The sequence below is a fragment of the Neofelis nebulosa genome, chromosome 5 (genome assembly GCF_028018385.1).
Source record: "Neofelis nebulosa isolate mNeoNeb1 chromosome 5, mNeoNeb1.pri, whole genome shotgun sequence".
NCBI lineage: Eukaryota > Metazoa > Chordata > Mammalia > Carnivora > Felidae > Neofelis > Neofelis nebulosa.
Genome location: NC_080786.1, coordinates 130,281,903 through 130,306,673, shown reverse-complemented (window position 1 = coordinate 130,306,673; position 24,771 = coordinate 130,281,903). Strand labels below are relative to the sequence as shown.

Below are 24,771 nucleotides of genomic sequence, written 5' to 3'. Positions count from 1 at the left end.
CTCTGAAGCATCTCTGAGAAATCTAGATAACGTCTTAGAGATATGAACAATGACATTATATTCCATGAAGGAGGAGGTAATATCAGTTCCTGGGGGGAATAGATATGGGCTTTGAGGAGAGTAATGACAACCTTTTTGGAGCCCAGCTGTTTCGAAGAATCAAAAGCAGGAAAGAGCAGGGATAAATATAAGATGGTACAAGAGCTGGAGACACCACTGGTTGCTCCTCAGCTGTTTTACGTATGATTGTTGCCTTTGCTCAAGCAAATCATTGTCACCTTGGAGGAAATTAACACGACATATTTTTAAATTTTTTTTTTGCTCTCTCCTCTTTTCTCTTTCCTTCCTTCCTCCTTTCCTCTTCCCCCTCCCCCACCTTCCTCCTACTCTCCCTCCCTTTCTTTCCTCCTTCTCTTACTTATCCTGCTCCTCCTCCTCCTTCTTCACCTTCTTTGGAGTTTCCTTTGTAGTCAAGCAGATCCATATTTATCTGACTCCAGGCCCCCCTATGTTTCTGGCACATAGGGGTGAGGAATTTGAGTAGAGTGATGAAGAAGAGCATTGACGTGGCTGTGTTTGTTTTGCATTCACTAGCTTTGGAAAGTCATTTGTATGCTCTGATATTATTATTTTATTTTGTTTCAATTTATTTTAATAAATACTTCACAAATATGTTTTGGCTTTTTTTCCTTTAAGATTGTTGTTCTATACTACATTAAGATTATATTGACTTTAGAGTTGAATTAAATTTTAAATTACTAATATGGTGAGCATATTAAATTTTCTGTTTAGGAAGAACAGATCATTTTATCAACTTCAAGAAGTCAAGATTCTTGCTCAGTTTTCAAATGATGTTGTAAATATTTCAGGCATTGGTTTGGGATATTTTCAGAGCTCAAATTGGCAATGTTTCCAATATAATTACAACATCCACCGTGTCATGGTACAATCACTTACCTATCCAGAAAGGTAAGAAAACTAAATTTTGATTTCAGTATATTATCTTTTAAACTTGAAAATACCAGTATGCTAAGAAATGGCTTAAGAATTCATATGTTCAGATATATGTTTATTGTGTATTTCAGATTATATTTTACACAAATATTAGAATATCTAAAAGGTGAAAAATGCACTTTTTAAAATTTTTTTTTTCAACTTTTTATTTATTTTTGGGACAGAGAGAGACAGAGCATGAACGGGGGAGGGACAGAGAGAGAGGGAGACACAGAACGGAAACAGGCTCCAGGCTCTGAGCCATCAGCCCAGAGCCTGACGCGGGGCTCGAACTCACGGACCGTGAGATCGTGACCTGGCTGAAGTCGGACGCTTAACCGACTGCGCCACCCAGGCGCCCCGAAAAATGCACTTTTTAAATGAAAATTAGTTTGAATGAAGTTTAGTTTGGAGTCACATTACCTAGGCAAAGAAAAAACACAATCATTTCATTAGACACAATAAAAATGAAAAATGTGAGACAAATATCTGCCTTAGAAGTTGATCAATAATTTCTTACATATACATATATATTTATAGATTGGTTGAGATTCCTTTTGTACAATTCTTTAGATGGGGTTCAATGGCTGAAAACTCTATCATGAAGCATATCGTCATAGAAGATAGAAGTCATCAGGACTTTCAATGATTTTTCTCTTAACTTTATTTTTATTTGGGAAGAGAAAAAAATCCATTTTTATCTATTATATATCAGAGTCTAGACATCACTGGAGATTCAACCCTGGGAATATATTGACATCAGTGAAGCTCTAGCATATATACAATAACAGCAGGAGGAAAGTCTGACTCCTATGCCTTGGTTTCTCTGTTACATCACAAATATCTCCATTACACAAAAATGTGATACTATCCTGACTTGATGGGGATATTTGAAGACGATAGACTGTATCAGTATTTTTCTTTGTCCATTTAATATGCTTTTCTTAGTTCCATGTTCTCACAACTGGAGAGGTTTTCCTACTATCCTTGTGCCCATGATATTGATGTACATGTTCACCATGACAGAATTCATATTCCCACAGAAACACCTCTGTGAAAACATTAAGAACCACTAAGACCCCTTTAATGAGCTGACCATCTGTCAATTTGGATATGTGAGATGTGAGTTGTTCCAACTGTGAGTGCCAACTGAGAGTCAATAGCAATGGGTTTGTGAATTGCTAGCACTTTTTTAGTTGACTGTAGATCTTTCTTTTTATTTCTCTTTATTTTTCTGTATTTGTATATTTGATTCTCCAGTTACCTTTATATGAATGTTGAACAGAGTAAATAAGAAGTTTTGGAGAATAAAAATAATAAATGACAAGACCATGCATTTAGATGAGGTCTATATTAACAGAGGAAAACTGGAAACATTGTTTGAAGTGTAAATTATTTTGTAACTTTTGGTATGAGAATATTTAGTCACTCAAAAGTCAATAATTAAGATGTCATTATAGTGGAAAAAATCTCAGGGTAATTCTACTTTTCTTTGCCTTTGATTGAAATACCTACCAAAAATACCAAAATATTTGAAATTTTCAGCTAGAAATATTAGTGATATTATTCCCTGCCAGAGTATACCAAAGACAGAGAGAGAGACAGACAGACAGACACACACACACACACACACACACACACACACACACACACACACGCACACACACGCACACACACACACACACACACACACACACATTAGGGGGTAATGTTTAAAGGACTAGTCTCAAGATTTGTAATCTTCAACTGATCTCTGTATTTATTATCTTAAACGTGCAAATCTTCTGGTAAACATAAGAATGCAGACTATACTTGTGTTTCCAAAAGCTAGGTTTTAAAGGGACCAAACTTGTTGCACCATCATAGCCTCCTAATTTCCCCCATTAATACTCCTCTGAGCTTAAGGAAGGTATGAACAGAGAAGTTTAGAGGTTGTAATTTTATACCTTCCTTCTGGTACTTAAGTGTAAAGAATTCATATTGTCCCTGAATAAAGTCTTTTCCCTATATATCACAACTGGAAAAAGAAAAAGAATTTTCTCTTCAGTCTAGAAGCATATAATGTAAGCTTTGGCCAGATACCAGGTATTAGCTAGAACCTTTATAGATAAAATAGCACAGAAGCTCAAGATGAGAAAGAGAAATTTAACTACATACACAAGGACAATAACAGGAAATAAGGATAATGCACCTTTTGTTTATATGGGCAAATGATAGGACTGGATATTGCTTTTATCATTTAAGCAAAAGTGAACAGGAAAAACACAAAAAACGATAACAACAACAACAGTGACAATGACGACAACAAAATGCTGCCTATTTCAGCATAAGCAACATAGAAAAAAAGATCTAACAATCAAGATTTACAAATAAGGTTGACCCTTTAAAAGATTTATTATAGGAAATAGATGGAAATTGTACAAATCATTGCTTGGTGTTCTTAATAATATTTAAGAAAACATTAATTCATTAAAGAACAAGAGAAGAGCACTTGTTTGTGATTATGAAACAGCTGACTATGACGCAGAGTGAGCTCACAGTTAAACTAAAGACAGTATCAAGTTTAGCATCAACATTAAAAATAAAAAAATAGAATTGATCACTAATGTAAAAAACTCATTTTATAATAATTTACAGAATAAGGTGATATACACAATATAAAAGATTGAGGAACAATTGTTGGGAAAAAATAATTGAAATGCAAAATATAGCTATCTGGTGTTGTTGAAGAGGAGACACAACAGAAGAACTAAGTGCAGATGTGATACAAGAAAACTGTCTTCAAAAGAAGACAAATTGATAGAGTAAACTAAGAACCAGAAACTAAAAGAGACCAATCTTTAGACTCACTCTTATATATTTTATTTTTTAAAATTTGGTGATAAAGAAAGAATTCTGCGGGTTCCTGGGTGGCTTAGTCGGTTAAGTGTCCAACTTCGACTCAGGTCATGATCTCACAGTCCATGAGACCAAGCCCCACATCAGGCTCTGTGCTGACAGCTCAGAGCCTGGAGCCTGCTTCAGATTCTGTGTCTCCCTGTATCTCTGCCCCTCCCCCAGTCATGCTCTGTCTCTGTCTCAAAAATAAACATAGAAAAAATTTAAAAGATAGAATTCTGTGGGGCACCTGGGTGGCTCAGTCTGTTAAGTGTATGCCTCTTGATTTCGGCTCAGGTCTTAATCTCATGGTTTGTGAGATTGAGCCCCTCATCGGGCTCTGCACTGACAGCATGGAGCCTGCTTAGGATTCTCTCTCTCTCTCTCTCTCTCTCTCTCTCTCTCTCTTTTTCTCTCTCTCTCTCAAAATAAATACATCAATAAACTTTTTAAAAAAAGATAGAATTCTGCAAGTGTTCAAAGAAATCTTCATAGAGTGGAAGATTAAATGTTGTAGCAACTGACGTGTCCATCAAATGGATGAATGGGTCACTATATGTATGTGTGCATATGTGTATGAATGTTATTCATCATAGAGGAAAGAAGAAAGAAGGACATGCTGCAGTTTGTGACAACATGCATGGACCTTGAGGACATTATATTAAGTGATATAAATCAGGGAAGCATAAATACTGTATCACTTGTGTCTGGAATCTAAAAAAGCCCAACTCGGGGCGCCTGGGTGGCGCAGTCGGTTAAGCGTCCGACTTCAGCCAGGTCACGATCTCGCGGTCCGTGAGTTCGAGCCCCGCGTCAGGCTCTGGGCTGATGGCTCGGAGCCTGGAGCCTGTTTCCGATTCTGTGTCTCCCTCTCTCTCTGCCCCTCCCCCGTTCATGCTCTGTCTCTCTCTGTCCCAAAAATAAATAAAAAACGTTTAAAAAAAAAAAAAAAAAAAAAAAAAAAAGCCCAACTCATAGAAATAGACACTTGAATGGTGATTACCTGGGCCTAAGGGGCAGATAAAAAGGTAAGATATTGGTAAAAAAATACAAATTTCCAGTTATAAGATGAATAAGTTCTGGGGTTATAATGTATAATGTAGTGATTATAGTTAACAGTACTGTATCATATACTTGAGAGTTGCTATGAGTAAATCTTAAATGTTGTCTACCAAAAAATGGTAATGGTGGTAATTGTTTTGTAATATATAAGTGTATCTAATCAACATGTTGTATACCTCAAACCTACGCAGTGTTATAAGTCAGTTATATCTCAATAAAGCTGAAAAAATAATTAATTAAAAAAGATATCTTACAAATCAGTAATAAAAGGATGAATATATTACGAGGATAAACAGACAAGGACACAAAAGAGAAAATGTACAAACTACAAAAATGATCTGAGCTTTTTATTTTATGTTTTATTTTTCTTTTGTTGTATAAATAATGTGTAATGAAGATGTAAACAAATATACTTTCTAATAGCTGTGGACATTCTGCCAAGTGCTTCCCCCTTACCTGTTTCACCAAATGGCTTATTCATTAAAGACCTTATCCCTGCTGCTCAGAGTTCACATGAAGCAAAAGGCAAACTCTGTCACCACCCGCTCAGTTGTCTATTGTTTTTTTTTTTTATTATTATTGTTGCGGTGGTAAGAGCTCTTAACATGAGATTTACATTCAACAAATTTTAAGTGCACAATACGATAATGTTTACTATAGGCACAATGTTGTATAGCAGATAATACAAACAAGCGAACTCCCTACTACAAAAGACAGAAAATCCAACTACAAGTCCCTAAAGATAAAAGAGTCATGTAGCCAGACATATCTGAAAATCCCATGGAAGATATGCCTCCTGGTTTGGCTGCATTCAAAGAACAGTTCTGTGCTAGCTCTTGGCTTTACCATTCACATTGCTTCATACTCTGTCTATAGAATACCAATTTGGCTGCTACTTGATTCCAAGTTCTAATCCCATGAGGATGGGTGGAGAAAAGATTTTAAGGTCTCCTTGCATCTCACTGACTTTGGGCAAGTACATACCTTTGAACCTTACACTGTGGTCAAGGAAATAGATTCTTCTGATTGGCCAGGGAAATAAGTCCTTTGGTTTATGCTTACTCTGAAACAAGATGGAATCAAATTCAATCAAAGTTTATATATTGAGAGTGGGATAAAGAATGATAAAGGATATATTATCAAAGAAGATTATATTACCTGAAAGGGAATAGATGCTTGGTGGCAAAAATAACAGGACACTACAGAAAAACTGAAAATATTTTGATAAATCGAGCAAAACATTAATTGAAAGTACATTGGCTTGTAACGTATCCTACTAAAGTTACATATTGGTTTAACAAAAAAAAAATCAAAATTTGTTTGCCAGATGCAATTAACCTGTGAATGAAGGCAAAAAATGAATATTTAAGTGGGAGTACTCAAATTCAGATTTTTCAAGATACTTTAAACAATTTGGGGGTAAGTTAGGTTTTTTAAGTGGTTATATTTATTGTTCTGGATGGCTACAATGTAATATTTTGCCTGTAAAACAACTTGAGATTGAACATTGTAGTAACTCCTCAAATAATTTCCTCCAGTATATCTTGGAGGGCTTATAAATACATTTAGACATTTTGTACTTTTTCAAATTAATTAAATATTTCAATCAATAATTTTGTAGCTTTTGCCTGAATGCTTTACTTACTTCCTGATAACTTCTCTAGTTATTTAGTATTGCATTTAGTTGAATGGTTTCCAGATTCTTTTGAAAATACTATACATGGAACTTAAATTTAATGAGAGTATTTAGTTAGGAAAAGGCAACAGTATTGTCTTCAACTTAAAGAGTAATCTTAGAAAACCCATTTACAGTTACATTATTTGTGCTAAAGTCTTCAACCTTGCATTTGTGTCTTTGAAATTGTCTGGCTGAAGGCCGACCCGTGCAGTACTTTGGGGGAATATGAGGATTGGAACTCTAGAACTCTGAAGGGTGTTTACAGGTAGCAATTTTGACATAACTCATTTTACATTTTCCCAAAATTTGTTCATCCTTCTTGAAACCTGTCCTCCATCTTCAATATCCACACCCCACTTTTTCCTATGTCCCCAAATGATGTTCTCTAGGTCACTGTAATTTTGAGAGGTGATATGGGTCAGGAACTCCAAAACAATGTCAACTGTGTGAGTAGTGTATGCATATAGTGTTTCTATATGTAATGTAAGCTACACCTCATATAAGAATTAAGTAGTTTTAGGATGACTGGAAATGAGCTTTTTCCTTTCTGTTCTTTTCTGTTCTTTTCTTTGAGAGAGCAAGAGAGTGGGGAAAAGGGGCAGAGGAAGAGAGAATTAAGTAGTTTTAGTATGACTGGAAATGAGCTTTTTCTTTTCCCTTTCCTTTCCTTTCATTTTCCTTCTTTCCCTTCTTTTCTTTCCTTTCCTTTCCTTTCCTTTCCTTTCCTTTCCTTTCCTTTCCTTTCCTTTCCTTTCCTTTCCTTTCCTTTCCTTTCCTTTCCTTTCCTTTCCTTTCCTTTCCTTTCCTTTCCTTTCCTTTCCTTTCCTTATTTTCTTTGAGAGAGCAAGAGAGCGGGGGAGAGGGGCAGAGGAAGAGAGAATTAAGTAGTTTTAGGACGACTGGAAATGAGCTTTTATTTTCTTTCCTTTCTTTTCTTTCTTTTCTATTATTTTCTTTGAGAGAGAACAAGACAGCAGGGGAGGCGGCAGGAGAAGAGAGAGGGAGAGAGAGAGAGAGAGAGAGAGAGAGAGAGAGAGAGAGAGAGAGAGAGAAAGAGAGAGAGAATCTTAAACAGGCTCCATGCTCAGCTCACAGCCCTATGTGGGGCTCAATCCCACAACCCTGGGATCATGAGCTGAGTCGGAATCAAAAGTTGGATGCTCAACTGACTGAGCCACCCAACCACACAAACTCTCATATTATATACTATTAGAGTCATTATTGAACAAAAATGTTATACCTAAATATTTTTAGAAATTCAGTTTTTTAATTATTAAGGGACAAGATAGTTTTATTAATATTCTCCTAACATTGTTTTAGATTAAAATTCTCTTGCAGTTATATAAGGATTTTTAAAATATTTGATAATTGAAATAAGTGGTTCTCTTTAATTTGCTTAAAAGTTATGATGACATAATTCCAATTTGCAATTGTAAAACTGGACAACGTAATCAGGGTTTTTCAAGTTGTAATCATAAAAGGTACAACATATATATTTTCACTATGCTGTTAGGTGCAGTTTATAGTTATTACACAAATATCCAATAAGCAATAGAAATCTTAACAACATTGAATTAAAAGTACCTTACATAAATATATAACAAACAAATATATTTTCAGTCAGTCCTTACTGTTCATAAAACAATTGTTTTTTTTGTATATTTGTCTTGTGATTTAATTTGCTCTAAATATTTTCAGTGGCAGAATATACATAAAGTTTATACTTGGATGATAATAGATGGCCAATTAAAGCAATCCCTTTTTTCTCATTTTTCTTCTCTTCTCTTTTTGGTCCCTAATTTAACTTTTCTTAGACCCCATTTCACCTGTAAATACACAGCTAAAGCAAAAGATTGACCAAGCCAATAATTACATGAAAGAGATCTGTTTGTCTTGTTAAAGCAATTCGTCCTTAAAATGCCTCATTCCCAATATTTTTATGAAACTGTCTCATTCTCCATATATATATCCTTCTACCTTCTTGTAAAACTTTCCTTTTGTAGTCCTTTTGAAACTTCCTACACAAACTCTGTATTCGCTTTCCCACACTATCCTCTCTGATAATGCTGTGATCAGAATCTTCACCCAGTGGCTTTGTTGGGGACATAGGAAGACTCTGAGACTATTAAGAACTTCAGAGAAGAAAACTCGCATTGATTGCAATTTCATCTCATAAAGTGGAACTTATTGTCCAAATTATTTGCCCTAAATGTAATTTAACTTTCTTTTTTAGGGAACTAGCACACATGGAAGGGATTTTTTAGGTGCATGTTTTGTATAATGTATACCATTTAAGGGAAAATTCTTATGTACCAAAGAAAGATGACTTCTTTGAAGAGGTAGGCATGAAAGAGATATCCCAAAGTTTTCTTTTTTCTGTTAGTAAGCTGCTTTCAAGATGAATAATAGTGGCTAAATTTGTTTAGATCTACTACATCCCAGACATTATTTTTGCGATCCTTGCAACACCTTTCTGAGGTAGGTATTTTCTTTGTTTTATTAGTAAAGGAACAGAAACGGAGGGGTTTTGTATAGCACATCTACGGTTTCTAAGCCTAGAAGTGCCTTTGCAATGATTTGAAGCCTGGCTTTTCTTCGGTTTTTAATGTTCTTGTTTTCTTTTGTTTTAGTTGCTGTTATTTTTATAGGAATAAACATTTTTTTTCATTAATTAATGTAGTGAATTATTTCCATTATGGAGTATTCAGGCAATTTAATTCAAATTTAATGTTACAACTAAGAGATACCACTGTTAATATTTTGTCATGCTTACTAATAATCACACATGTTATAACTGAATCATGAATCTAATTATTTTTTTAAGTTTATTTTGAGAGAGAGAGAGAGAGAGAGAGAGAGAGAGAGAGAGAGAGAGAATGAGCAGGGGAGGGGCCAAGAGAGAGGGGTGGGGAGAGAGAGAGAATCCCAAGCTGGCTCTGTGCTGACAGCGGGGCTTGAATCCACACACTGTGAGATCGTGGCCTCAGTGGTAACCAACAGTCAGATGCCTAACCAAATGAGCCATGCAAACGCCCCTGACTCTGATTATTTATGTTAAATTATAAGCAGGCTTTCTGTGTAGAATCATGAAGCTTATCCACTGCAGTAGCTTTGGGAGAATCACTGTTTACATAGATAACAATGTGAACATAATGTACTTGGGGTTGTGCAGTACCTTGGACCTGATTAGAAGCAATTTTTTCTTCCAAAATGTAAGTTAGTGGCTGCCATTATATTCTGTCTTTTGTGGAACATTCAAATTGGTCTTTCCTGTTTTGTTGAGTATTTTGTTTTTTTTTCCCTCAGTGCTTGCTTATCATAGATACTGATTTTCTGTGCAGAGACAACTATCTGCACGGTAAACAATTTTCCTTGTTTTACATTCATAGAAGGAACATCAAGGATGAAGAACAGTTTCAAATCTTGCACCTTAGCACATGATGTTCACACCTTCATACAGATTGTTGGCGAGCCGTAGAGAGTTGACTTTTTCCATGCATTTCTCTTTTCTGAGTCATAAGGGGAAAAGAAATGGTAAAAGCAGACAGATGTGTCCACTATTATATGTCAATCCCTATTTTCTTAATCATTTTTATACGGACAAATATTGTACACAATTCATTCATTGGTTAATCAGTAAAAATAGGGTAATGTAATCGAATATGCTATAGAGAAAAAATAAGCATGCATGTAATTTTAACTTTTATGTAAAATATAAACAGTGAATAGACTATGAAAATTTACCAAATTTATACAATTTAGATACAGTTGTTTCTACTCATGAGGAAAAAAAAAACAAAAAAACAAACAAAAAAACTTGTGGGTGGTTAGCAAAACACAGCATTCCCTGCTGGTTGAGGGTGCTAACAGATGCTTGGATGAAATGTATAGTTTAAGTTTAATTACCTAGATAATTGCCATAACTGTTTAGTTGCTTTTCCTATTTAGATCCGTCCCTACAGATAATGTGCAATTAATGAGAATTAGCACTGCCAAATTATTGGGAACGTGAGTTATAAAAGTGGGACGCCGTATGGCCCAGATATACTGTGTATGCATTCAACCAGTAATTATCTCTCTGTAACAAACTCTGATAGAGACTACAGCATCGTTCCTTCAGGGCATTTCCAGGAGAGTAGGGCCTTTGAACTTAGGGATTGAGAGGAATATTCTAGTGGAAGTGACCTGGGATGACTTCCTGCGAAAAGTGGGACTAAATCTACTTTTAAAAATTTTACCTAACAGTAAAATGTACTCTTTGGTGTATAGTTCTATGAGTTTTGATAAATTCATAGAGTCATACACCACCATCACATTCAAGGTACAGGACATTTCCATCAATGACAAAGACTGCCTTGTGCTGCCCCCTTATTTTCAACCCCACTACCCACTCCCACTCTCTGGCAACCACTGTCTCTAGTTTTTTCTTTTCCAGATCATTATATAAACAGAATCATACAGTATGTACAGCCTTTTAAATATGGCTTTTTTCATTCAGCTTCAAACATTCCAAATTCATGCATTTTGTTGCTTATATCAATGGAATGTTATTGATGACTACCGCAGTTCGTTTAACCACTCACCAGTTTGAGGACATATGGTCTGTTCACAGTTTTTGATATCTATCTATGAATAAAGCCAACATAAATATTTGCATGTAGGTTTTTATGTGAACATAAGTTTTCATTTCTCTTGGATAAATACCTAGCAGTGAAATCGCTGGGTCATACTGTAAGTGTATGTTTAACTTCATATGAAACTGCCAGACTGGTTTCCAAAGTGACTGTACATTTTGCAATCCTGTCAACATTTAGCAGAGTTCCTTTGCTCTCCTGCATCATCATCAAGTTTTTTTGTTGTTTGGTTTTTATTTTCTCATTACTAATTTGTGTTTTTAATTTGGATTTCTCAAATGACACATGATGTTGATGGCCTCTGCCATTTAATTGAGGGTATAAAGATTAGTTAGTTTAATGTGATTATTAATATGGTTGAGTTTAAACCTGTCATCTTATTATTTTCTTTTCTATTTGTCCCATCTGTTCTTTGTTCCCAGTTTTGTCGTTGTCTGCCTTCTCTTGGATGAATTGAGTAGTTTTAGGATTATGTTTTATTTCCTTTCTGGGTTTATTATTATTGTTATTAACTCTTTGATTATTTTGGTGGTTTATTTGGGGTTCATATTATAATCCTTAATTTATCAGAGTCTACCTCCAAGGGAATTTTATCACTTCACATTTAACATGAGAACCTGAGAGTAGTATAATTCCATTTCTCCCATCCTGGCTTTTGTGCTGTTGTTGGCAGACATATTACTTGGATATATGCTAAAAATTCCATAATACATTATATCATTTTTGTTTAAAGGGTCAATCTATTAAAGAGATATAAATAATTAGGAAAAGTCTTATATATTTATATATTCACATAGTTACCATTTCTGATACACTTCTGTTATGCAGATGAATATTTTTATCTGGTGTAATTTACCTTTGGACTAAAAGAGTTCCTTTAAGGTTTATTGTTGGTTTGGTTTGGTTTGGTAGTCTGGGTTTGCTGGTGTGAATTCTTTCAACTTTTATGTGTCTGAAAAATTCTTTGTGATGCCTTGATTTTGAAAAATAGTTTCTCTGGGTATAGACTTCTAGTTTGACAGTTTTGTTTTTTTTTTAATTTCAGTTAGTTAAAGATGTTGCTGGACTGTGTTCTACTATTCATTGATCCTAATGAGAAATCTATTGCTATCCTTCCTTTGTTCTTGTAAAGATAATATGTCTTCCCCACCCCCACCGCCCCTGACTGGCTGGTTTTATTATCGCTTTACTATTGATTTTAAGCAGTTTGATTATGATGTGACTTACTTGTAATTTTCTTCATACCTCTTGTGTTTGGTATTTGTTAACCTTTTTTGGACCCATAGTTTTATAGATTTCATCAAATTTCATCTAAAATCGTGACTAGTTTTTAAAATACATTTTTCCATGTCCCCCCTCTCTCCTGTGCCTTTGGGGACACTAATTTCAAGTTCATTAGGCTGCTTGAAGTTATCCCACAGCTCACTGATGCTCTGATAATTTTTATATTTAATTTTCTCTATGTATTTTATTTTGAATACTTTTGTTGTTATGTCTTCAAGTTCCTGTTCTTTTATTCAGCAATGTTTAATCTGATATTAATCCTATCCAGGGTATTTTTGATCCCAGACATTGTAGTTTTCACCTCTGCAAGTTTGACTAGCATCTTTTTGTATTTCTCATTTCTCTATTTACTATTTGAACATATGAAATAAAGTTATAATAACTCCTTTAATGTCCCCTGCTGATTCTCACATCTGTGCTTTGTTTTGGGTTGGTTCCAATTGATAACCCTCATATGGGTTCATTTTCCTGCTTCGTTGCATGTTTGGTAATTCTTGATTAGATGATAGATTTTTGTGTATTTTATTATGTTGGGTGCTCTATATTTTTATATTCCTATAAATATTCTTCAGGTTTATTCTGAAGATGCACTTAAGCTCTTATAAACAGGTTGATTTTTTTTCGGGTCCTGTTTTCAAGATTTATTAGGCAGTCCTGGAGTAGTTTAGGGTTAATTACTCCCACTACTGAGGCAAGAACCTCCATATGCCTTCCCCAGTGACCTGTGAAATACTGGCTTTTCCCATCTGGCAGGTGGGAACAAGCACCTGAATTAGTGCTGAGAACCTTAAGTAACTTTTAAAAACAGTATGATAAGCTTGGATGTGGTGATTTATTGTACAAAGGCCCTAGGGACCTTTTTAAAATAAGGAAGTACATGTATTTTTTGTAATTTGGAATAATACATGGATTTAAGTTTTTAAAAAATGAACTATGTTTGAATTTTAGAGTTTTTTATCACTAGATTTCTTCTGTTATTTTATATAATCAAAGTAATGTATTTATCTCACTAATTTGTGGTAAGTAAAGCATTTGAAATGCAATATTCAGTGTTCTTTTTAAAACTAAACAAGTAAACATATAATAATCTCCCCATGGTAGTTCAATATATAACACAAGTTTTCTTCTAAATTATAGTTTTAAAAAAATTTTATAGGTTGGAGAGTAGGAACTAATAACATAGAATAAATGATGTCAAAATTAGAGTCCTGGCAGAGGAAGTAGACAGGCTTTTCACAACGTAAAAACAAAGAAAATTAATATTTCTCATACATTTTGATGAAACTTAACTTTTGGTAGGTATTATAAACCTGCCCCAGCTGACTTGTAATGCTTGCAAAGATTTGTAAAATGTAGAATATTTAATTCAAAAATATGCATTTATTATATTACTGATTGAACATATTGTAATATTTTATTGTAGAAAACAAGTAAAACCACACTTGTCTTTATATTATAAATATTTGAATAGAATAATTACTTAATGGTTGAGGTAATTTGCCTATTAATAAGTCTAATGACACACTTGTTCTACTATGACAACTTAAAAATGAGGTAGATCAGGGAGGTCCAGAACAGTGAAGTCACATTCAATGGATAAGCGGTATAGCGGCATAGGTAAAGAATTGACACGAGTATATATACATTTGTTTGGAGAAGTGGTAAAGTCATTCCTACACCTATTTCTTAATAATGAAGGAAGGTTGATGATCTCTGATAATGTGACAAAAAACTACTTTTGCTAACACCTAAAATTTTTATGATTGAAGTATTATCATTTTATATTCACTGTTATAGCATTAAAATTAAAATTCCAAGGTGCCTTTATTATTTCAAATAGAAGATACTCTAGTATTCTGTTTCAGTTTTTATAATTAAAAATGAGTATGTCTATATTTTATTATTTTAATCAAATTTGCAGACATAGAAAATTGATTTATCTAAAAATGAATAACTTGACTAAAAGTGCTGTTGAATATTTTAAAAACTTGTTCAGTGGTGTCTCAAGCAAGCTAGAAGGAGACTGGGAGCAATGTGTATCGTGAATTAGAGCAATGCATCTTTTCTTTAGCTCCTTTCCTAAACTTTAACCTATCTTTTCTTATCCTCCTTGATTACCTGTTTTGAAAGTTTTTAAGACATTAATGGGAGATAAAAACTAGACAAGATGCTCGATTCACCACAGTGATTTGACTTTTCAGAAATATTCAAATGCTAAATACACAATCTCTCCAAGACACAGAATTCTTTACTCATTATTACTTCCATTTTAGCAGGTGGAAAAAAGGAATGATTACATTATTTTGACAGAATTTGTCTATGCAGTTAAGCTCCATTCTTTCATGGTGGCTCTCCCAGTAGAAAAAGTGGCCCAGCCACTAAGAGTTGAGTTCAGGCTTCAGCTATTTCAGTATCCAAAAATATTTCCCATATAAAGTTAGTATCCCAAAGAGGCATCAAGGAGAGAAGAATTTGAAACACAGTTTTTTTCTTTCTCATAAATATTGTGTCTACTTCATCCCTGTGTAGCCAAGTGAGATGGAATGGAAAGGATGCTATAGATTTTTCCCTGCATTTGGAAAACTAATTAATTACAGGCATTGAATATTCTAATGTTTATGAGAAAAAAATAAACTTTGTTGCTTTTTATTAATAATTATTTCTCTCTCTCCCTTGCTTTTTCACAGACCACCACTTTGCATATATAATTTTGTTCTTAAAGGAAATGAGGAATTATTTCTCGATCCAAGCACATGCACATCAGGATTCGGTTTGTGATTAAAGAACTTGTAAATGGGAACAATGTAATCAGCATTTCTTTATGAAGGCATTGTTCAATCTGGGATTCACATATTTCTACTTCCTGAATAAATTTTAAAAATAAAAAATACAGAAAAATGTTAAAATGCATATAGTAAAGCATTCTGAATATATTCTAAAAGCTGTTTATCTCTGTTTACCTCAATCAAATGTTTATCATTAAATGTTTCCCTTAATTACTTAATAGATAATATGTCTTTAGAAAAAAGAGAAGCCTATTGTTTCAATACACTGTCTAAACTATCATTTTCTACTTGTCAAACTGCAGTCATAAAAGAAGTATTTTTAATTGTAAATTTGTCACTTGGAGAAGTCACTTGGATTAATGTAAATTTGGTAAACATAAATCCACCTTGTGTTTAGTGATCTATTTGGCATTTAGAGATATATTTGATTTATTTGGCATTGTAAATAAATTTATTTCTATGGAGCACAGTAATATATGGGTCTGTAATGTTTAAGGTCAGACTTTGGGTCTACCTACTGATGGTGTGAACTTGAGTAGCTAAACTTTATCATGTTTCAGTCACCTAAGAATTTTTGCGAAGATTGAGTCAATATTTTGACTGGTGTCTTTTCAAATTAGTATAATAATAGTAAGAAATATGTAATGAAAATAATAATAAAAATACTGATAGTTAACACTTACATACATCCCTGTATTGCTACACAGTTTAATAACACATATATCAATTCATTTAATCCTTACAAAAATCCTATGAGATTGACCTCGTTATTTCTGCTGATAAAGACATTGAGGGATTCCTGGGCCTCCACTCTCTCACGTATGTCTGAATACTCCCAAGGTTTGTTGCATGTGTGTTTATAAACCAATATGTCAACTACAGTCACAGTCCGTGTGTTTTGACTTCCTGCTATATTAGTTTGCTACAGCTTCCACAGCAAAATACCACAGAATGGGTGGCTTAAACAACATAAATTTATTTTCTCACAGGCATGGAGGCTGGAAGTCTAAGATCCAGGTGTCAGTGGGCTTCATTTATTCTGAGGCCTCTCTCCTTGACATGCAGATGGCTGTCTTCTTGCTGTTTCCCCACATGGTCTTTGTTCTGTGCATGATGTCTCTTCCATGTGTCTGAATTTCCTCTTATGAAGACACCAGTCCAGTTGGATGAGGGTCTACCCTAAAGGACTTATTTAAATTTAATCACTTCTTTACAGACCCCCAATTCCAAATATAGTCACAGTCTGAGGTGCTGAGGGTTAGGCTTTCAGCATATGAATTTGGCGGTGGTGGGGGTGGTGGTGGAAGGGAGTGGGGTGGGGAGGCACAGTTCAGTCCATAATACCTGCCATGACTCATTAGCTCCACAATGATGACCTTTGCCTGATAAGCCATTTGAAGATTAATTGGGGTCATTTTTGTTGCCCATCTGGAAAACACTGATGTGTGAAGACTCTTGATGTACTAGATGAGTGTTCCAGGCAGAAACAAGTAGAAGTCTCCTCACTTATTGTCCAGGGATTTAATCAGTGCAGCCTGTACCTCAACTGATAGTCCTTTTTGAAAACAGCGCCTTCGGGTTTTGCCTCAGCCTTCACCACACAGGCCTCTGACTCAAGTCTGCAGAGACACCTGTTTGCTCCTCTCTGTCTCTGAGGTGTCTGCTCACATTCTTAAACAAAACCACAAACCCTCATGTAATTGCTAATCCTCTCTAATTAATTTGCCAGATATTCCCAGCAACTTTTGGATCTGTTTGTGATGGGAATGACATTTAAAATTAAATGTCAATAAATGCACTACAGATAAATTATGAGGACCAGAAATTCTGTTCCAGTATTCCAGTTGCTTAGGGTTTCTGGATAATAGAGAAACTTATAGCATTTTCATGGCTCCTGTAACCTTTATAATAAAACTTCTTGCCACAGGTGATAGACTCTCCCAAGTATAACTTGAAGACACAAGCTTATAAAATATTTATAGGTTTCCATATTATAATATCTTCCAGGATTCTAATTATTCCCATTTTTTAAAAGATAAAAACAGAGAAGGGAAGAAGGCTGTGACTCCTCTGACCTCAAGTTCATAGTCTTTAAGCAACATTTTTTATTCTACTTTTTTTTTTTAATTTGTGGAAATCATAGATCAAAAATAAAAGGGGAAAAATGTGCTTTTTGGAGGATTATGGTGAAGCACAGGTATTCTATAGCAATAATCAGGGACAACAAAAGGAACAAATAAGAATTATGCACAAAATATGTTACACCAGGATGCTTTGAAGGCATGCTGTTCTGGAACAGATAGAAAAGGAAACAGAGATGAGATGTTTAATTTCTATCTTTCATGATGCTTACTTGGCATGAATCAAGACTCAACCCTGTCTTTCAAAGTCCTTTCAACAATGCAGTTTGGTTATTTTTAGGTTAGTTTTAGGATTTATCTAATTAAATAATATATTATAATTTTATTGATGTGTCTTCTGGTGTTTCCATGGAATAATAAATTTTATATTTAAAAAAATCACCAGCAAAGCAACAAATCATACCTTTGTTCCAATAATGGTTGACTGAAATGAGGAGTAAATATAATCCTCGGCAAACTGTATTTTGTTTTAATAAACTACACATTAAAAAAACCAAATTGCATCATTTGCATTGGCTGTAATACCATTCTAATATTGGATAATTGTGTGTGTGTGTGTGTGTGTGTGTGTAGCCAATATAGACAAGGCAAAATTATGTAAGAATACTTAGAAATAGTTTTATTCATAAAGGTGTTGTTGTGAGTCATAAAATTTATGGCCTATGTATTAGTCCTGTTTTTTGCATTATTATAATAATAATAACAAATACACAATGAATACTTACTATGGGACAGTCTGTGATTGATTGATTGATCGATTGATTGATTTTTAGTAATCTCTACACCCAACATGGGGCTTGAACTCATGCCCTTGATATCAAGAGTCTCATGCTCAGGGCACCTGGGTGGCTCAGTTGGTTAAGCGTCCAAATCTTGATTTTGGCTCAGGTCATGATCTCATAGTTTGTGAGTTTAAGCCCTGTGTCGGGCTCTGTGCTGATGGTGCAGAGCCTGCTTGGAATTCTCTTTCTCCCTACCAAAATAAATAAATAAACTTAAAAGAGTCTCCTGCTCTACCAAATGAGCCACCTAGGTGCCCCACCAGTCTGTGATTTTAGGAAGTCCTTGACTTGCACTATTTCATTTAGTATTGAAAGCTACCATATACATTAGGTAGTTTTATTACCTTCAGTGACTAAGGGGAATAAAAGAGTAAAAAAAAACCCTTTGAACAATTGGCAATACTTGAAAGGTATGTTTGTTGTATTTTGTTGTCTACCGAGTATGTAATAAGCATTATGTGAATGTTTGTGGATGAATAAATGGATAGATGTGTGAACAGGAGCTCAAATCCTCTGGAAAAGAAGCATAGGACAAAAAGAAGAGCCTGACTCAGAAATTGTGATGGGGCTGGTGAGTGCCTGCCAACTGCCAAGGGGCTTGCTGGTTGTAACCATTCCAACAAATCACCAGGCACATGTACTGGTTTTCTGGCATGTGCTTTTAGGATCTTAGTATGAAGACATTGTTAAAAGTTACCAAATACCTGACTCCTGCCCCAAGACAATACAATCTGCTTCTCTGGGTGGCGTAAACAACACTTTCAGAGAATATCAGTAAATGACTTTGGGATAATGAAATGTAGGACTTCAAAGCACAGAAAACATTTTCATTCATAATTTCTTTTTTCCTGTGAACATGTGGTACATGAAAAGGAAGGAAATATGGGAGGTGAACAGCTGGTTATGCAGATGGTGTTGAATTGAATTTGGATTTCTGTATCACGACTTAAGTTTCTGGAATGCTAGGCTCTTGGCTAAGGGTAGAATTATTTCTCACAGGGACATGGAAGAATGTGTTTGCATGTAGGCTAGCAGTCATGATTAAAGTGTTTTAAATGGAACATAATATTGTAAAAGCGTATGAAGATTCAAAGCAACTTATCATTCACCCAGATTCTCTAGGACTCAGTTGAATAGTCTTCCAGCTTTCTTGTTTGATCCCCATCAGCACCTTCCAGTTCCTAACTCAGATTTGTCTTCATAGCTTCCTTCTCACTTGGGCCTTTTATTGGCCTTTTTACATGATCAGCTTGTTGCGTATCTCCCCAAATGACTCCTTCCTTTGCTTTTGCCTCCTCCTGTGTTTCCCAGAGATGCTATTTCATGTCTCTGTTACAGCCTGGGATGTTAACTCTTTGCTTACTTGTCTATATCCGTCACAAAGATGTGATTTTCCTGAGTAGGAAATTTTTGTATTATACATCTTTGTATTTTCAGGGTTTAGATGACTGCCTCGCCTGTTTCAAGGGTTCCATGAATATTTGTTGAATGATAAATGCAAAATTAAATGAAGCAGTAAATATTTTTTAGCTTAGTTGGGAAGAGTGGGCAGTGACCATTGACTGCAAGCTATTTAGAAGAACAAAATGTTACAAGTGGTTCTGGCTAGAGATCACAGAGCTCTCCTGTACAGCAAATTTGAGATTATCTATGCCTTAAACTCTTTTCTAATGTAGTAAATGTAGTAAAACCAGATTTTAACATTAGATGATGTTAGTCAAAACAGAGTATTTAAGAATAATTTTTGCGTTTAGAGCTGAATTTTAAAAATTCTTCCACACGTATCACTGAAGTATTAAAACATTAACACTCTAAACACATAGAAGAATGATAAAAATTCAGGCCTATTAAAAATAACTACCTGGGAAAAGGAAAAAAACACACACACAACAAAGTGCGAAAGGTATAGATTCTGAAACCACTGGAACTTTTTCAGTTGTACTTGTCATAAGTTATCAAAGAGTTTTTTTATTTTCCAATACTTGTTAATTTTGTGTTACTCTTTAACAATTGATAGGAGACATGTTTAATTGGGAAAATGTCTATGGAGAACGTTTCCAAGATAAGGGTTGTCAAAGTAAATGAAGAATGAATAACTTGGAAAATGGGCTTACTGTTAGCAGAGCACTTTTTTTAAGTTAGGAGGGTATGGGATGAGAGAGAGAGAGGGAGAGAGAGAGAGAGAGAGAGAAGGAGAATTAGAATTTATCAGTATTACATCTTATTTTAATGATTAAATGGAATGTATTCTCAGAACCACATGGCCTAGGACACCCCCCGAAAAACTTTCATTCTGAAACACAAGATATGGTTTCTATGAAATAATGAATTACTGATCATACAGATTATTTTATTTCAATCATATCCTCCTAAAATCTGTACAAAAAAGTAACACTTGACCAATATTTATAGATTTGAATATAGGCACAGTTTTAATATAAAGAAAAATGTGGAAAGCACCTCAGGGTTATGATGATGGCAAGCAGTAGTGCCAGATTCCCCCTTACCTCCTTTTCATTTGAACAAGTCAAGGAAATACACAGAACCTAGGATTGAAAATATCTGCAGCATAGGGAAATTAAATATAATATTCCAAATTTCAGCAGGAAGTTATAATAATCACACACAAATGGGACATCCAGGCAGATAATTGAGCTGATCCCCATTATGCCCCCAATGGGCAGGTAGAGAGGTGACCCATTGCACTGTGATTCCATTTCACTTTCCAACTAGAGGTGTATGGACATTTACCTACTGGAAATCCGTAACTTTCTGAGAGCAAGAAAATTTCCACTCTTCGCATTCTCTTCCATTATTTGACTTTTTAGTCATCAGTATCCCACAAAACCAGGAAAATTATATGATTGGAAATTAATATAGACAGGCTATGTGGCTTTCCACCTGTGGTAGATTGTTTCTGTAATATTGCCTAGTTTGTTCAAATCTCCTAGTAGTCATTCCCATATGTAATACCCTCAAACCCTGAATCTGGGCTTGAACATGTGTCTTACTTTGGCCACTGGGACAATAGCAAATGTAACCCAACCTGAGACCTGACAAATACTTCCTGCCCTTGGGTCCCAGGGACATCATGTTAAAATGCTCAAGCTAAGCTGCTGGAAGGATGAGACACTGAATGGAGGAGAAATGATACACCTCAGCCAACAACTGCCACTCAACAGATTGACCACAAGCAGAAAGATTGGTAGAATTGGCCCAGACTTGAAGAAATGCAATAGACCAAGGCACTGTGTTGGGATGGTTTGTTATGTAGCAAAAGTTAAGCAATATACTTTCTGAAACATGGAGTAGGTATACCATGGGTGGTAGCAAGAAAAACTATGTGGTGCTTCTAGAAGGATGTGTTACAGAATGTGCAAATTAGATACGTTTACATAAACATTCATTTATTCGTTCATCCAAACATATACCAAATGTTTATTATGTGCCTGACATTTTATTGGAAACACAGCTATCAGCAAAGTGAGCAGGTTCTTGAACTTAGAAAGCTTAGTTTTTAGTGGGTAAGACAAAGACTAAATAAATTAACAAAAATATAATTTCAGAGAGTGATAAGGCAGTAAGAAAAAATTACAGTGAAAAGAGTTAGTGATACTAGAGGGACTGAGTTAGTTGAAATGGTCAGGGCAAGCCTCCCTGGAAGAGACCTGGAGGATAAGGCAGAACCACCTATGTAAGGATCTAGGGAACAGCATTTGCAGCAAAGGCATAGCAAGTATAATGACCCAAGGAAGGAAAGCGTGTTGGAGAAACAGGAAGAAGGCCAGTGGAGCTGGGAATCTAGAAATCCAGAGGCATGATTGCAGGAGTTGAGGATGATGACATTGGCAGATGCCAGATTTTAAACATCTTCTTGGTTATGGTAATAGTTTGCATTATATTCTAAATATAATATGAAACCATTAATAATATCATTCACACATGAGAATAACAATGGCTGTGTTTCATTACTGGAAGGGCACCTTAGGTAGGCAGGTAAGTTTGGAAGCAGAGAAACCACTAAGAAGGCCGTGTGATCATGGTGGCTTGGTCTATGATGTTTTTGTTGCTGTTGTGTGTTTGTTTTGTTGGATGTAGTGGTTAAGCTCAAGTATTCTGAAGGTAGAACTAGGTCATGCCACTTATTAAATATGGAAGTTGAGGGAAGGAAAGCTCCAGCATGACCTCATCTTAACTAATTACATCTGCAAAAACCCAATTTTCAAATAATGTCACATTCTTAGGGTTTGAATGGATGTGGACTTGGGGAGAGACTCTTCAACCCAGTACAAAACCTAAAACTCATCTCAAAAAATGGGAGGACAAAATAAAACTTCATTAAACTACAAATAAAAGGAAAGCTTTCATTTTAATTAATAATACAACAGTCAAGCTACTCTTGTTGAAATCATAGTCAAGGTAAGGTAACCTGTTAACACTATTAGTAGTATTTTTATCTGGAAGTTTTGCCCAATTAAAATGTGAACTGGAAACATATGCATATATAAAACACGTATAAATTTGATAGACAACAAAGAAGATATATGATGTGTAGCTTATATAGGTATTTTATGTAATACACTCTGGTAACATATTGTATTATGTATTACTACCAACTACAAGCACCACTAACTCTGAGTACTCATTTCTAAAGTTATTTGTTGATGGTAATACTGCCTCACAACAAAACACAATACAATCAGCTACCCTTGTAACAAATAAAATGCTGGAGAGTGGTAGGATGTAAAAGAATATAGAGAAATTAACAACTTCTTTATATTACTAAGTTTGAAAGCACTGAAACTACAACTGTAAAAGAGATATAATTCACATTGACAATAGAGTATACCTACGTTATTTGTATGAGACATTGATTTTTTTATGTTTATATCAGTGGCAAAAAATGGACAAACAAAAAGAAGTGGAATTCAAAAATCATAAAATCCTATCCCTATTAGCATTTCCTCTTAGTTTCTCTTTTTCTCTCCCCACATCACACATGTATATATGTATAAAAATAACGTTAAATTTTTCAGATCATATTTGTCAATAACTTAGAAGGGTCTGAGACGTTACCCTACTTGCAAGCTAACAAGTTTTCTTGCCACAGTTTTATGGATGCTCACTAAAGACATAGGACTTCTGGCTCAGACGTAGCAGGGCGGGGGGGGGGGGGCAACAACAACAAACCATTGCTCATAGCAACAGCATAGCGGGAGTACACAGCTCTCACAGGACAACACAAAGGGGCCAAGTAATGCCTGTACGTGGTACCGCAGGAGGACGGCCACAAGCTTAGGGAACCTACATCTTCTATTATGGCAGCTCATGTGCCAGAACTTTTCCCCAAAGAGAGAGACATTTTCTATATTACACTGGACAGTAAGCAAGCCTTTCCTTTGCTCCAAAAGGAGACACTAATCTATAATCCTGTTTCCTATACAGATGTTCTTGAATAGATATTCAAAAAAGGCAGCCAGTGCTTATAAATTGGGCAGAAATGAGATACCCGCGAACACCTCCCAAATCCAGTTTTTTTTTAATCCAGTTTTTCTTAACCAGTTATTTTTCTACCTAATAATGCACCACCAGTATGCTATCATATTCTAAAATGGTATTAAGAAATACTCCAATTTCTGAGTCTAGAAGGATACTATGAATTTAATTTTATTTAGTACTAGTTTAAATAGGAATGGTTGAAATAACTAAGAGGTATTAACTTTATATTATTAAGAAAAAATGATAATAATATTGTGAAGTGACATGCAAAAATAATGCCAGTCATTATTCCTAGTTGTCATACTGAGTGTAGAGTTTATTTTATGTTATAAAATTGTTAGACTGAAAAGAAAAAGATTAGAATAAATGAATTAAATGGTTCATTTTCAAATGTAGGTGGGTAAAATGGAATTGGCTTTTGAGAAGAAATATCTCAACAGAAATGCCCATGAAGTATCATCCCTTAATGGTAAGAACTGCCTGGACATCAGAATATCTAAATTAGACAGACGAACTCTGTAGAACTCCAGGATGTACCAACTGCTATGGTATTAGGAACAAAAGTAAACTCAAACTGGAATACCTACATTCAAGGATACCAAGCAAGAGGTAAGGAATCTGGTCCATGAATGTCCCTATATCTGAGCCAAAAGAGCCTGAGAATGGGATTCTTTTTTGAAGCATTTTCTCAAGATTATAAATACTCTGCCCACTTTCTGTACATTTTACCAGATTGAGTGTATCTATTTATAACTGTGCAATGAGCATACAAACTATGTGTTCAGGCATAAAACGTTGTGGTGAATAAATTTATAAGAGAAAAAATGCTGTGCCTCTGTTACTGTCATGAGTCCCTCCCTGAAATCCCATTTTACAAAATAAGCTACAGAAGGTTAGTGGTCGTCCTTCAGGACTTCATGTCTTAAACCCTTCTGAGTGCATTTGCACAGACCTGGAATGCCTAGGATTCTGACTCTGTGGGAGAGGACTCCTACAACGGGTCTGTGGTGACTGAGAGTGGTTTCAGGTCCAAGC

The 24,771-nt window shown here is 35.0% G+C and overlaps 1 protein-coding gene across 7 annotated transcripts in view; it reads left to right on the top strand.

The window, feature by feature from the left end:
* Positions 1-15,783, top strand: part of LIPI (lipase I) — a 69,965-nt gene extending 54,182 nt beyond the window's left edge. For 6 of the 7 annotated variants that reach the window (XM_058731740.1, XM_058731739.1, XM_058731744.1 and 3 more), the window contains 2 exons: positions 793-969; positions 15,216-15,783. In XM_058731740.1, the coding sequence (XP_058587723.1) occupies positions 793-969; positions 15,216-15,306 (268 nt within the window). In that variant the 3' untranslated portion in view covers positions 15,307-15,783. Of the gene's footprint in view, positions 1-792; positions 970-8,843; positions 8,950-15,215 lie in introns of all 7 variants that reach the window. The other variant, XR_009262252.1, reaches the window with a different exon arrangement.
* Positions 15,784-24,771: the final 8,988 nt, after the last annotated feature.